At 34.4% G+C, this 14,365-nt stretch overlaps 1 protein-coding gene across 50 annotated transcripts in view; it reads right to left on the bottom strand.

The window, feature by feature from the left end:
* RIMS2 (regulating synaptic membrane exocytosis 2) overlaps positions 1–14,365 on the bottom strand; it is a 447,523-nt gene that overhangs the window by 184,786 nt on the left and 248,372 nt on the right. For 32 of the 50 annotated variants that reach the window (XM_088177854.1, XM_088177865.1, XM_088177742.1 and 29 more), the window contains 4 exons: positions 13,687–13,734; positions 6,231–6,361; positions 3,339–3,510; positions 2,652–2,805 (listed from right to left, as the gene is read on the bottom strand). In XM_088177854.1, coding sequence (XP_088033980.1) covers positions 2,652–2,805; positions 3,339–3,510; positions 6,231–6,361; positions 13,687–13,734 — 505 coding nt within the window. The remainder of the gene's footprint in view (positions 1–2,651; positions 2,806–3,338; positions 3,511–6,230; positions 6,362–13,686; positions 13,735–14,365) is intronic. The other 18 variants (XM_088177882.1, XM_088177921.1, XM_088177949.1 and 15 more) reach the window with 1 other exon arrangement.

The following is a 14,365-nucleotide window of genomic DNA, read 5'->3' as shown; positions in this document are numbered from 1 at the left end:
ATTGACAAACATGCTAGACACGCCTTGTTGTAGAGATTTTTTTTCACGTTGTCATAATGTGCTGCTGGATAACATCTTCTGTTTCATCATATACAAGAATGTTATTAAAAGATACAAAAACACCTTCAGATACAAGAAACTAATATATTAAGTTCCACTTCATACTCTTTTGACACCTCAAAAAAAAAAGTAAAAACCCTAGACTTCTCTGCATTATTGATACAGAATAAATATTTTACTTTGTGAAGGCAAACACTTTTAAGAGGTGCTGTCTGCCCCTTCACCAGTCCCTTGGTGATGACATTTAGATTGGGAAGAGCATTTTTGGAGGCCATCTGGTGCAATGCCTGTTTCAGGCTTGGCCAACTTACACTGCATTGTTTACAGCCTTGTCCAATTGAGTACTGGATCTCTCAGTAGGATATTGCATGACCTTTTTAGACACCAAGAAGCACTTTTATTTCCATTTCAGAGGTGTGACAGCAATAAAAGAAAAATTGTATTTTCCCACTGCTAAATGGATTCTGCTGCCATAGCTGAGCTCTGATCAGATGCTAAATTTCCAATTGTATACCTTTTCAGATCCCAGACAGCAAGAATTATAACTCCAGGATACTTTGTTCTGTATATACATTTAAAACTATCTGTTTAAACTGAAATTTTTTTATGATACACAAGGAATCAGGACATGAATATATTCCCAGGCCACTAGAGAAAATCCTTTCTTATCGGGTCCCTATCCCCATAGAAAAGGAAATAGGATAATTTAGTGTAGGAATATGTGAATTTTCCAGCAATAATAGCGAACATCTGAAATTGCTTACTTCATTGAAGTTTTTAGAACCTGAGGCTGAAAAGCAAGTGCTCTGCGAACAGCCAGGCTAAACCATCTTCATTGAAAAGCAGGATTTCTATACCAGATCTTAGTATTTCACCAAACTAGAAGTTTTGATAAGTCCTTTCCTCTATATTTACAGACAAGCATATAAAGTTGTTCAGTTGAGCACATTATTAGTATTAGTATTTATTAGCTATTTTTTATTACTTATTAGTACATAGTAGTATTACTAGATAAAAAAACCTGAATGTCTTTCAAATTTTGAGTCAGTATCATCCAACAGATCTTTACTCAAACATTACTAAATATGTTAAAAAATAAAACATAAATTCATTCTTAATGGCAGTTATTTTTTGCACAGGCAGAAATTCTGATAGACAAGCAGGGTTTGTTTGCAGGACTTTTGCAGGGTTTATTGGCAGGGTTTGTTTGAATATTTCCTGAAAACCAGAATTTCACTAACTTCACATACAAAGAGGCCAACCAGTCTGCAAAAATAGTTGTAGATGGAAACTGAACTTCTTAAAATGTGTTAAAAGATGGCATCAACCATATAAGAAGTATAATTAAAAACCTTTAGTTAAATAAGAGTCATGATATATGAGTATATTGAAGAGGATTGAATTGCAATAGAACTCATTACCTTTTAACTATCACTTCTTTCCCCTTTTTGTTGACAAGTATAGTCTTACAACTTCAACGCTATGCAGTGTATAGTGTGTCTATCTCAGAATATTATGATATGGAGCATTTTAATCCTTCTCACCATCAAGTGCACATAAGCAAAACAAACTGCTTGCAATACTTGTGTACCATGGGTTATCTAATAAAAACTCTACATAGAACACATGAAATGACTTCATGACTTCACACCTCAGTTTCTGTGAGTTTATGTGAAACATGCACACACACTCACATACAATTGGCTCAAAGAAACTCCAAGTAAATCTTAGAAATTGGATTTCAGTTGTTGAAGTTCCTTTGTGTTGTTGGGGCCGTTTTTGTTTGGGGGATTTTGTTTTGTTGAGTTTTTGTGGTGGTCGTGTCTTTTGGGTTGTGGGGGTTTTATTAATTTGGTTGTTTCATTTGATTTGTTGGAGTTTTTTAATATGACTGCCAACTGGTATTGTATAAAGTTTATTCAGTGAATAAGAGCTTTAAATCACTGACAGTATTGAACAGTTAAAGTGGAGAAACCATGAAGTATTGAAGAACCAGATTTTTTCCCCTTTACTGTCATGTTCTTATGTATATATTTTTAATGCCACATTTTATATTCTTTCTTTTCAAAACATCTACTGATAACTACGATGGATCGAGTATAACAAACTCTACAAAGTAGAATTTTTAGAGAAATTCCATTTGTGAATCTAAGCACATAAAATAGTATCAAAGCAAGGCAACAGGCCATGGCATTAATTTATCTTCATACGATGTTATATACAGGTTACTTTAAGAAGTATGAGCTAAAGAGAGAGGTTTTGCAAATCCACTTTTGCTTAAACAATGAAATTATGAACATAATACAAAAGAAAGAGCATGATAAAAAGAGCACATTGCAAAAACCAAGATAATTTACTCGAGCTGAGGATCTGAACTGAGTTGTCTCATAAGAAAAAAATAGTGTAATGCACAGTGGTTGATACCCGTTGTAGCATGTCAAACTCTCATCAGTAACCACAAATTATATAATTCATAACAGCTACAAAACAACATAAAAATTTGGTCAGCTTTCCATTTCCAAGAATTTAATAGATTTTACTATTGATTAATTCAAATGAACTATACACAGTGTGTAAAACTAATAACCTACTTTGTAACCTCCGTGTGGGACTCTCGCCATGGAGTTGTCTGCGCGGCAAATATGGTGAGGGATGGGGAAGTGGCAATGAAGAGACATCATGTGTTTGAAGTTTGTACCAGTGAGGTTCATCATCTAGTAATGCTGTCTCTAACTCAATAAGAATCTAAAAAAGAAAGAGTGGTTAAAAGTAGGAAAGCATTGTGTCACAGATTTTAAAATAGACATAGATTTTATTCTATTATTCTCTTATTGCTAAGGACTTTGTCTGGAGTTATATAAAAACCTTACTATAATATGAAAGAATGTCTTGTGCATTTTAAAATACTAAATATACAGAAAAGCCTTTCACAAAACTCTTATTACCTTATGAGAGCAATTATAGCATTCAAATAAGTTAATGAGTAACCTTCCAAAGTACTAGTAAAATACAACTATGTATAATATGGATTTAAATGAACAATTATAAATTGAGAAACCACATTCATGCTGTTACTAAAACAGAAAAAACAGAAAAAAAATCTCATATTAGGATTATGTGATATGTGTGAGATCGCTAGTTACTACTAAGTGAAAGAAAACATAAAACTATTAAATCAGCCATGCTTTCCACAGATAGTAATTCTTTCGAAAACACTGTATCTCTACATGAATATGTGAGCAACTGTATTTCTATAGCAACTACCAATACTTGTATACCTCTCCTAAAAATTCACTTTCTTCCTCTCGAACTCGTGCTTGGTCCCAGAGAGTGATTTCTAACATTCGTTCTCTAAACTCTCTCCGATGAACTGGAGAATAAATAAATGTCTGATTCCACTTAGGTTCCAATGTCTTCTTTACTGTTTTTGTTCTTCTTTTATTTTTATCACTGAAAAAAACAGTTAAATATTAAATATGTTCAAAACACTATTAAACTGCAATTAGTATATAACGGAAAATAGGAAATCTTAAATCAGCAGTTCAGCTTATAGGATCATGGGTACTAAAATCTACAGCAGGAATTTTCCTTTATTATAAAAGTCAGTGCATATGTTGAGGATAATTCATAAGCTCCTATTAAAAAATAAAGTTAGGTGATTTCAAATTTATGGGTCAATTCCAATTTTAATATGTCCCCCAAAAACCACAAGTGTTTTAATATGATTTTGGGTGTATTTTCTTTTATTTTGGAAGTAGCATTTCCTAAAGCAAAATGTACTTCCATAAATGAAATTTCCACAAGGCACAGCCTGACAGTAGAACACCTCCACAGACGACACTAGGCATAGCAAACTCCTGCATTTCAGACAAATGAGCCAGCTGCTTCACTCGAGCTCCAGTCCTACAGCGCCTCACTCCAGCTGCAGAGCACGGAGGAGCAGCAGGCTCACACGAAGGAGTGGTCAGGGAGCTGGGGGACAGTGCAGGGTTTTCCTCACTAAGGGCTCCTTATCCACCTGGGAAACCAGAACCTCCAAAAATGAGCTACATGTTCTTTTCCAGCGACACTGGAACAAACTGTTCTCAAAACAGCTTTCCAAATTCTTTGGTCACTCCAATGCATCACCCAGGCTGAAGGTGGACCTGCACTACCAGGTGAGGTCTCCAGGCAAGGCTGTCCTGGCAGCCTTGGCTTGGCTCCAGGGTGCTGTTGAAAGCAATGTCTTTTGCAGAACATTTCTACTTGAAATAATTAATATTTTCTGAGTGAAACAATTTTCACTGGAAAACACCCACACTCCTCCTACTGAGAATACTGACAAGAGTCCTCATAACAATGCTTATTTTAAACCTGCTGATTGCTGCATAATGCAGCTGCCATACTAATTTATGAGAATTTTTTAATAGGCAATGCAGATACAGTCCATTTGTTATTGTATATTTGCAATTGTAATAAAGTCATTGTATTTCTAAACTGTTACTTGAAAGTTGAATCAAAAACTAACCTAAGAAAAAATATTTGTAGGCACACTGTTTAAAACACGTAAATTATTTCTAGCATACTCAAGATTTTTTTATCCTTGTGAACTGAAATAAGTTACATCGTACAACATTTTTCCATGAACTTTCTTTAATCGAAGAGAATTTAGCATCTTCATCTAATTAAATGCTTGACTCTACTTAAGTGTATTTTACCTCTAGCATGTTTCTTTCTACTACACAAGAAATATACTGTTGTTTACTTAGTTTTTAAGTCTAAGGAAAGAAGAATGAATTTCCACATCAGAAAAAAACCCACAATTCTATAAGATACATTGCTGATCATAAACATAAAAAACAACTAAAGAAAAGTGCTGAATACTTCCCATAAGTGGGAAAAAAACATTCCGGATTAATAAAATTTAATGTCAATATATTTTTTAGTTATTACAATTTACATTGTAAAACATCGTGAACACACTTTTTTTATCCAATTAATTATTCATTACTCTTGAAAAAGAAGGTAAGATAATTGAAGGAGATCTGATTCTCAGTTTAGCATAGCTTCAGCAGCTCCAAACACACTACAGCACTTTGAATAAACTAGGGATCTAAACCAACAATTCAAATATTGGTGAGCACAAGAAAATCTATCCAAAACCTTTTAATCATCAATAACACAGCAAATTAGGGAGTCACAGAAAATTTGCATGTCAACATATGGGATACAATGAAAACAGGAAAGCAATGTCTTCCAAAATACTAAATAGCTTCAATTCCTGCTGAAGTTAAATGGTACTGGAGACAGCTAGCATCTTCTCAGTTTAGCTTTTTGGAAAAGCAAAGGAAGTAAAAATACAAGTTACATCCTATTCTACAGATTCAGCAATCCATTGATCTATTATTTTAAGTGACATTAAATCTTTGAATTATTTGGTAGGTACATTATAAAATAAAGGTAAACATGTTCCCCTACTGACACAATCTGGGGAAATATCAATTTAAAAAATCAGCTGGAGAACACATGATCTCTTCTGCTGTTCTTCCCAACATCTAAATTGAAATGCAGAATATCATGGACTAAGAATCAAAGGAGCTTTTCAGGAATAGGATTCCTACTATTCCTACTAGTGCATATATGATATCATCCGGATTAACATGAGTTCTGTGCTTTAGGGGAAGTTTTCAAAGTGCAGATGGGAACTCGCAGCTGAGTCCCCTTCAGCCACAACTCACTTATCCTGTGATAAGAAATCTGTGGGTTTCAGATGCCAAACCTGTTACTGCTTTATTGTATAAAGGTGGGGCAAACCAAACTGCTGGACTCATCAGCCAAGATATTTATGAACCCAACTGTGCAGCATTTTCTTTGCTCTAGAGAAGAATAACTGGCATAAGGAAATAAATTCATTATAAAACACTAATAACATTATTTGCAAATAACTTATCCCCATGCAAATACATGTTTACCTTTCCTTTTCTATTCAGTATTTAATAATATAACCAGGGAAAGCAAGTTTGTGCTTAGTGTTCAAAGACACCTTGCTATTACACAGCATGCTGAACCCAAGAACTCAACACTGTAAGCTTTTTTCCTTGTAAATATGACTGATAAACTCAGCTGTTCATGTCATCTGAGTACCAGACAAATTCTTATTCAAATATCCCTTGTCTTTGCGTTCACCCTACCTTCTGTCTGGAAGAAAGTAAATTTTAACATAAGGATTCCTTGGCCTCCCATCTTCCCTTGAAGGAAGATCCTTTGCTCCCAGTATGGTCACTATTAACTGATGACCAACCTTGTCATACCACAGTTTTATCTGTAGGAAGAAAATATTAATTAGTGAATTCATTTCTACAATGAAGCTGTATATTAATCCTTAAAAACAATTTGCTCATGAGCTTCTATTTATATTGGTTATTTTAACAGAAAATATTATATTCTACTTTTCATTTATAACAAAGAATAAAAATAAGTTAATCTTGTAATAGCTCAGCATATACCAGGAGTTACTCCTTTTTTAAAACCCTGTACTAGAAGTACCTTATTTCACACTAATTGTTTTTCACATGGTGCTCTGATTAGGATTATTCTCCCTTATATTGTATTACTTGCATTACTAATGTATGGTATTAATATATATACATTTCTGAGGAGTTTATGCACAATGAACAAATTTTTCATCTGCTGTTGTGCTAAAGAGACTATGGGATATACCCATAAATATGTCATATCACTTAGTATTTTTCAACATATATACACTTATTCTGAAATCATACTTAAACATACTCCTTAAATACTAAGAGAGGCTCAGTAGTCCAACCTTCTTCATAGTTCAACTCAGTAACAAGGTAAAAACCACTATTATTCATTTGTAGAAATTTTTATTAACCAGTCTAAGGCTTGATTTTCTATCCTTTTTCACTACAGTTATTACAAGCTGCTATTTAGCTATTTCAGTTTGAATTCTGACTGCAAATACATCAGAGCAGTCACTGCAGAAGAGGGAAATGGTGCAGTTAGGGCAAAACAAAGCCTTGCAAACAGCCAGGGAGCCTTTACATGGTGGTAGCACTGCAGTATCACTAACTACAGCTTACTAAGGAGGCTCTCTTCATGAGGACTTTGCCTGAGACAGGACAAACTAGGACATTTAAAGAAAACAGTGACCCTGCCTGAACTTAAGGGAATCAGAGAGGATAAAGCCCAGCTGCACACTTAACCGGGCAATACACCTTTAGGCATGAATATGCCCTTAGCTAAGGCAGACATAAACAGGGAAATGTGCACTTTCTGTGGAAACCACCTCACGCAATTTCAGAGACAATGTTTTCATCTGCTATCACAGCTCCCCATCTTCAACATTTCAGTCTCTTAAAGAAAGGTCTTGATGTAATTCTCAAGACTTTTAACCCATAAAGAAGAGGCTAATTTAGCTCTCTGCCATTTCTAATACTTCACTAAGTGAGATTACACTAAGACACGCCAACTCAATTATGGATGGCAGTGTACTTCTTCATCCACTGCTTCAGACCTTGCAATTCCTGTAGCCACCAACCATTTGAATGGTTATTAAAAATGGGATATTTGTCCTCTATTACCCTGTCATTGGCCCTGCTACAAACTTTATAGGTTAGGTTTATAGTTAAAGGGCCCTGTAGTTACTCCTCTGTGTGTGAATTTTAGATGTTGTTCCTACATTCTTTCAAGCCAGGGGCTTTGACAGTATTTTTTTTTAGACTGAGAATTATCTGAAATTCTAGCTATCCCCATCCAGCTCTAGATCAAAAGCAGAAAGCTTTGTACTAACAGTACAGTTTTAATGACCTCTGAAGTGCAAGCCAACTTAAATGTTCTTTGACACTAAATGTATCCACCCACTGGCTTCCACAGGACTCCTGAAGCAAAACACAGACTTGGCTAGTCCCACATCTCAAGGGGACTAGCACTGAAGACAATCTTCTGTGTTTGCTTTTTGGGGAAAATTTGCTTCCTTAAGGAGAATGAAATATATTTGTGATACAGGCACTATGACAAAATGTGACTGATAGATGTGAAATCATCTAGATATAGGTGCCAAAAATACAACCAGAATTATGTGTTCATATGCAAGCTAAATGTTGCTTCACTATATTTGTTTCAGACCAAATTTTACATGAAAACTTCAGTCAAAATATTTAGAGAATTACTTAAGCAGAAACTGAAATCATCTGACACCACTTCATTGAGATGCTTTAATAACTGTAGTTTGGAACAAGAGCTCAAAATTTGCATTGACTTATACCTTCTAATTTTCTCTTGATATTCTGAAAAAAAAACCCTGAAAACTTGAACTTAATGAGCAAATTTTCCCTGTAATGCCCTTTAATTTGCCTTGTCAGGAAAAGTCAGGAGTCATAATTAAGACCATAAAGCTCTCTCCTGTAGTCACACTGCTAGCACTCCAATTCACAGCACAGGTACTTGTAACCCAAGCAGTCATTTGACTAGGGTGATGATCAAGGAGAAGAAAGGAAGAAACTGTGAGAGAATGGTCAAAGAAGCCCATAGAGGAGAGAATGGGATTGCATTCTTATGGGATTAGAAGAAGGAGGAAGGGAGAAATAAAAAACTGCTTTATAATTACAGTAAAATAGACAGGATACTTGTTGGTGAAACATGGGAAGAATGGAATCACTAATGTCAGGGACCAGAGATTAACAGAAGGGCAAAATTAGAATGAATGAGAGAAATGTTATGAGGTGACAAAAGAACTAACCATGCTAACTGGCACAAAATATGTTGAAAGAGAGACTGGGATGAACAAAAATCTAACAAGATTTTTTACACACACACACTTTTATAAGCTTAGAACATCTAAGAAACTTCAACAAAGCAATCCTGATCTAAATGAAGGAAAGGGAAATCTAACAACACATAAGATACAATACATAAAAAGTTATGCTGGCTGATGCTTATGTGGAGACTAACACCTGTACAAAACCTTCTCGAATGGGACTTTGTCTGCCTAGATTACTTAGGATGTAGGCACTTAAGATTCACTTAGAAAGTGGTGCAGCCTGAATACTTTCAGAATTTCTTCCCATTTTGCATTAAAGTCTCAGAGACTAATTAGCCACACACATGTTCATACACTTTCCTTCCCTGGGCTCCTTCACCAGCCAGATATGCACCTAATGCTTTATTAAGCTTCTGCTGTGACCTACATTCAGGCAAGCAGGCATCTAAATTCAGTGCAGCTTGATACCGAGATGCATTGAGATGTTCTGTTATTCATAGAGGGGTGCATCTGCTGCACTCCTTGAGACAGGCTGCCACAGAGTGCAGGAAACAGGAATTCTGGAATCAGATGATTGGAGGCAATAGAGATGTGGATCTGACCCCAGTTTCATTCCTTCTGGTTTTTAACCAGTAGTGGTCTATACAAGAGCAATAGTCATTTAGGGTATCAGGTCTGGAACCTGGTACGCTAAACTTAAGCATGTTTTGATAACACCACACTTCTATTCCCAGGCAAAGAGTATCTCAGGTTGAGATGAGACTTCGTACTCCAGAGAAGTATGGGATGTGGAATAGCTTGATGATAAAGGCACTATTTTGATACACAGATTCAACCTCTTCAGTTTAAACAATATTTAAATAGCACATGTCCTGTTTCTGGAATAAGCTTCCTACACAGACAACAGCATATAAAAGCTGACTGCTGGTGTTGCATTCTGAGAAGTGAGGATGCAGGGATCTGGTATATCTAGGTAGCATTCCTGTTTCATAGAATCACAGAGTGGGTAAAGTTGGTCCTCTGCAGCCTCAGTAGAAGGTGCCTCCCCTGGAGAATCGACTCACCCTCTAGAGCAGCCTTAGTTTGAAATAGTTCATGGGCTTAGGTGTCTTTTATTTGGGTTGATCATTCACTGCAGGTAGTGAAGTAATTAGATCTTTCCTTCAACTATACAAGTGAAAGCTCTTCCTCAAGGCATCTCAAACTTATTTGAAGTTAGTATAAGTTATATAAATTAAGGACATAAATTCTGTTTACTAGATTTCATTTTTTCTATTAGATCTCATGTTCAGTTAAAATTTTAGAGCACTGACTGAGGTCAGAGTGTAGAAAAGAAGTAATCATGTATAAGAAACCCTACTCTAATACATATGCATAAGGGAATCAGTTAAGACCTAGATGATATTGTTGTTGCACTTCCTATACTCCTGTCTCATGAATGTTTGAGTGCTTGCTCAACTATGCAATTCTAATGTCGTTTTATGTACAACACACACAGGCAAAACATATCTTCAGTCATACCTTAGATTTAGAAACAGAGAATATTTGAAGATTTAAATCCTATTCTACAGTTTTTTCTTTGTTATATAAGGGTTACTTCACGAATCTCATGGAAAAGAGCAAAAACTTGTGCCACTGGGAGAGACCATCTGCCCTACAGCTGATTTTTACCACTACAACCTACTCAAACATCACTGGCTTTTAGAGACAGCTGGCCAGACTTTTTTTTTCTTCTGTTGCTCATTATGATTTTTCATGTAACCTACATAGATGCTTATTGTGTTTATTATTATTTTAAAATTATATAGTACTTTTCTTTCTCACATTATTCTGAAACAAAAGATATACCAGTAGGATCTGTTGTTTGAAAAAAAAGTCTCAGATTATTTTTAAAAATACTTGCAGTAATAATTTTCTTGCACTTAAGTTTATATAGATGCTGAAACTGCCCCTGAGGTGGTGATGTCTTTGGCATAGCTGAGGCCAGTTTTGAATGTTGTTAAACATACCTCTAAAAAATCCTGAGTACTGAGGATTGCTAAATTAAACTACTATTGCTTTCTGCTTCAGCTGCTGTCTGATATGCTTGAACAACTACAAGAAAATGCTGTCAAATGGAAAAGCCTGTACAATATAAAGGCCAGAAAATTACAGTATTTAGGCTGCCCTAATCTATATTTCTTTTTAAAATCTCTTTTTCAGTGGTTTTACCTTGTACATATTTTTATACATGATCTAACATATTGATGTTCTGTATTAAAGCCAAAAGGATGATTGAAATTTTTGAAGTTAGAAAAAACCCAGAGGCAACTCTGGCTCAAAAGAATGCTTTGCCAAGTAAACAAGAGATAGTGCATAGAAAACACAATTTTAAGAAGAGATTTTTCACTACAAAGATTCATAAAACATCACTCTGCAAGTTAGAAAATTATTGCTATGCTAAACTGAATCTAAAATTTCTGGAAATAAAGATACACTTTTACAGGTACTGTAAAATTAGTAAAAGCTCAGAGGGCTGTTGATAGGCAAGAAACTGAGTGTTTTTCTCCCCAATAAAATAATGATGATTCTATGAAATCATCCAGTGAGCTAGAAGAGGAATGGACTGACATGGAGGGAAGTGTGGAAGAGGAGCTTTTGCCAGAGAGGATCAGTTTCAGACTAACAAGTAAAGAAGATGCAAGGAAGAATAAAGATATGCATTTCCTATTGAGAGCAATGAAACAAATAAGTATAAACAGAATGTTTGGAGATTCTCATTCTTTTATGGAGTTCTACAGACACAGCTATACCACAGCCCACAATGAAATGTATACTTCCTGACAACCATAAACAGCAGCTCAGAGCTCTGATTTAGTGAATTTGTCATGCCAAAAAAGTAACCAGAGTTCTGCACTGCTGCTAGACTGCTTCTAATACGCTTGTTTGAAGACCACTGGAGAATTCGTCTTCTTTCTGCAACCTGCATGGTAAATAGATCTAACATTAATCTTTTAAAACTATCTACTATCACTACTAAAAGTGGGCAGATGGATGACTTTTTGTTTCAGACTAGTCATAAAGATTTTGCCAAGGTCATAATTTGGAGTTCTTCAGGAACTCTTGTCAAAACCCTCATGTTTAGTGTTGACTGTTACTAGGCTCTGCAAAAAAAACCTGTTAGGTCCACAGGGACTCCATAGGCATTGATTGTGTAGAGACAAAACTGGAGCTAAGGACAATTCTTACCTACAATATAAAAAGAAAATCCATCCAAGGGCTGAGCGAGTAAGCCTTAAACATTTTCACCTCTTGTTAGATATTTTCTAGCAAACATGACACTTCTTTTCTTTTCTCAACTACCATAATCATCTGAGCAAGATATTTTTTTTCATTAGAGAATATTAGTCTAAGTAGAACAGACAATTTTTATGTCTATGTCTTTATTTTGTATAATGAGATTAAAATAAGAAATTACTACATGTTATTTCTACATTACAGTATTTCATGAAACATGCAGGTTTCAGGCAGGGATTTCCTTTTTAAATTGAACAATCAACTCATATAATTTTTAAATTTATTTAACACATATATAAAAAGAAAATAACTATTTTAAAACTATTTATATCATATGTAATATTTACCTCTATGAACTATTTAACAACTTGTAATTGTACGCCTCTTATTTCATTATCATGAGCAGAATCCAACTTTCTTAATCATGCTAAAGGATGGTTTACATTTTTCATACAAAGCCAGTTTATGTCAATAGCACATAATATATTAACTTTAAATCATACGATCAAGGAATTATTTTATAATCTCTTTTTTCTTTAAAAATTCTTAATTTTGAATTTGTATTTAAGCAGTTGTAAGGAATATTTCTGAGAACACTATGTTGTGAATAAAAATCGTGCTTCATGAAATGAGTCATATTTGATGTCTTATTTACAGTCTTACTTAGACTTCCTTTATAAATATATATATATGATCTCTTTTCCATTTCATAATGAAATTCAGTCGTCTCTTTCTGATCACTTAGATCATTCTTTACATCTTGGTCAATCAATCAAAGAAAAACATTTATAAAGCTGCCACAGAAAAGATTAACATCTCCATAATGATATTTTGTAAGAAAATCAGATAATATTCTACTTATTAAAAAAAAATGAAAAACATGCAGCAAAGCAAGATAAGCATTGTAACATAGTAAAACCTACTTTTGCATAAATCTATAGTATCTTAGGAGCTTCCTAATGAAAAAAAAAAGGCAAACAACTTGTACCTAAACAGAATATCAAAGCTAAATAAATTCAGTAAGACAATGGGAAAATTAATTTCTTTTTCAAGTAGAGTTTTGGTTATTTTGATGTACTTAAAAAGACAAGAACTAAGTTTCATACACAAGAAGTTTGTTTATTTAAACAAGGTACAAATTTTTTGCCTGTCTTCTACTCAAGGCGCTACTATTATGTGGAAAATGCAAAAAATATATGTTAAGTAATGATTATGAATGATTTAAAGAGACATTAATCTTTATATAATAAACTCAAGCACAAAATTATTTATTGCTTAAACAGTACACAAATTTTGTATGTGGGATGCATGGCCATCATAGCTATTGAAACCTGTATAAGTTTAATATTAGGCAGACAGCAAACAAAAACTAGTTGTCTCTTTAAATTTTAATTTAATATTTTAACCCCCATGCAGAATTTTACAAGCTGCTCACAAGATGACATGAAAGTTGTTAATATGGTTTAAAGCAACACACTCAAAATATGGGAAAACGGACTACAATGTAACGTTTTCCTACTATGCATTTTCCATAACAAACAAAGAAAAACCCACAACTTTAGTTTCTGTCAGGCAGACGAAGTCTTTACCTGAACCCTAGGAACAAAAGGCGTTGTTCTTCTACTAAGGCTTTGGCTCTGGTAAGCAAAATTAAAGAAAAAGCAATAAAACAAAACCAAAAAGGACAACACGCTGGAAACTAAAAGACCAAAAGTAAAAACAAAGACACATGACTATTACTTTAAACATAGCTTTACACCAACAACATATTTATCTAACAAAAAGTATTTTAAGGCAATGCACAAATTAAATCTGCAAATCTCTTACCAAATCATATCAAAACCCTTTGATGGAAATTCTTGCCTTAGGGAAGTCAGCAGGAATTTTACCACTGATTCCCCAGGAGCAAGAATTTCTCTTTGCAAGTCTATAGACAACATTTACAATAGATTTAGAAATAACATGTAACAAAAAGAACAGGTAGGCAAAGTGTGATTTAAAAGTGGGGTTGGAAACATAAGTTAAGGTTGATAATCACTTTCAGGGAGATTGTACATGCATATTCAGAGAGAAACAAGTACAATTCACACACTGACAGCTTTGGTTGCTTAGGAAAGTCAGTAAAAGAAAAGGTTTTATCTTTTTTTTTTTGCTACTTTAAGACTTGTCTATGAAAAGTGCTCCTAAATACTTTGAAAACAATGAAAAGTGCTCTCTGGTATTAACATTACACAGGGGAAGGTACAATCTATACACAAAACCCTTGCA

This window comes from Sturnus vulgaris, chromosome 1, assembly GCF_052056855.1.
Source record: "Sturnus vulgaris isolate bStuVul1 chromosome 1, bStuVul1.hap1, whole genome shotgun sequence".
Lineage (NCBI taxonomy): Eukaryota > Metazoa > Chordata > Aves > Passeriformes > Sturnidae > Sturnus > Sturnus vulgaris.
This window is presented reverse-complemented; position numbering and strand designations above follow the sequence as displayed.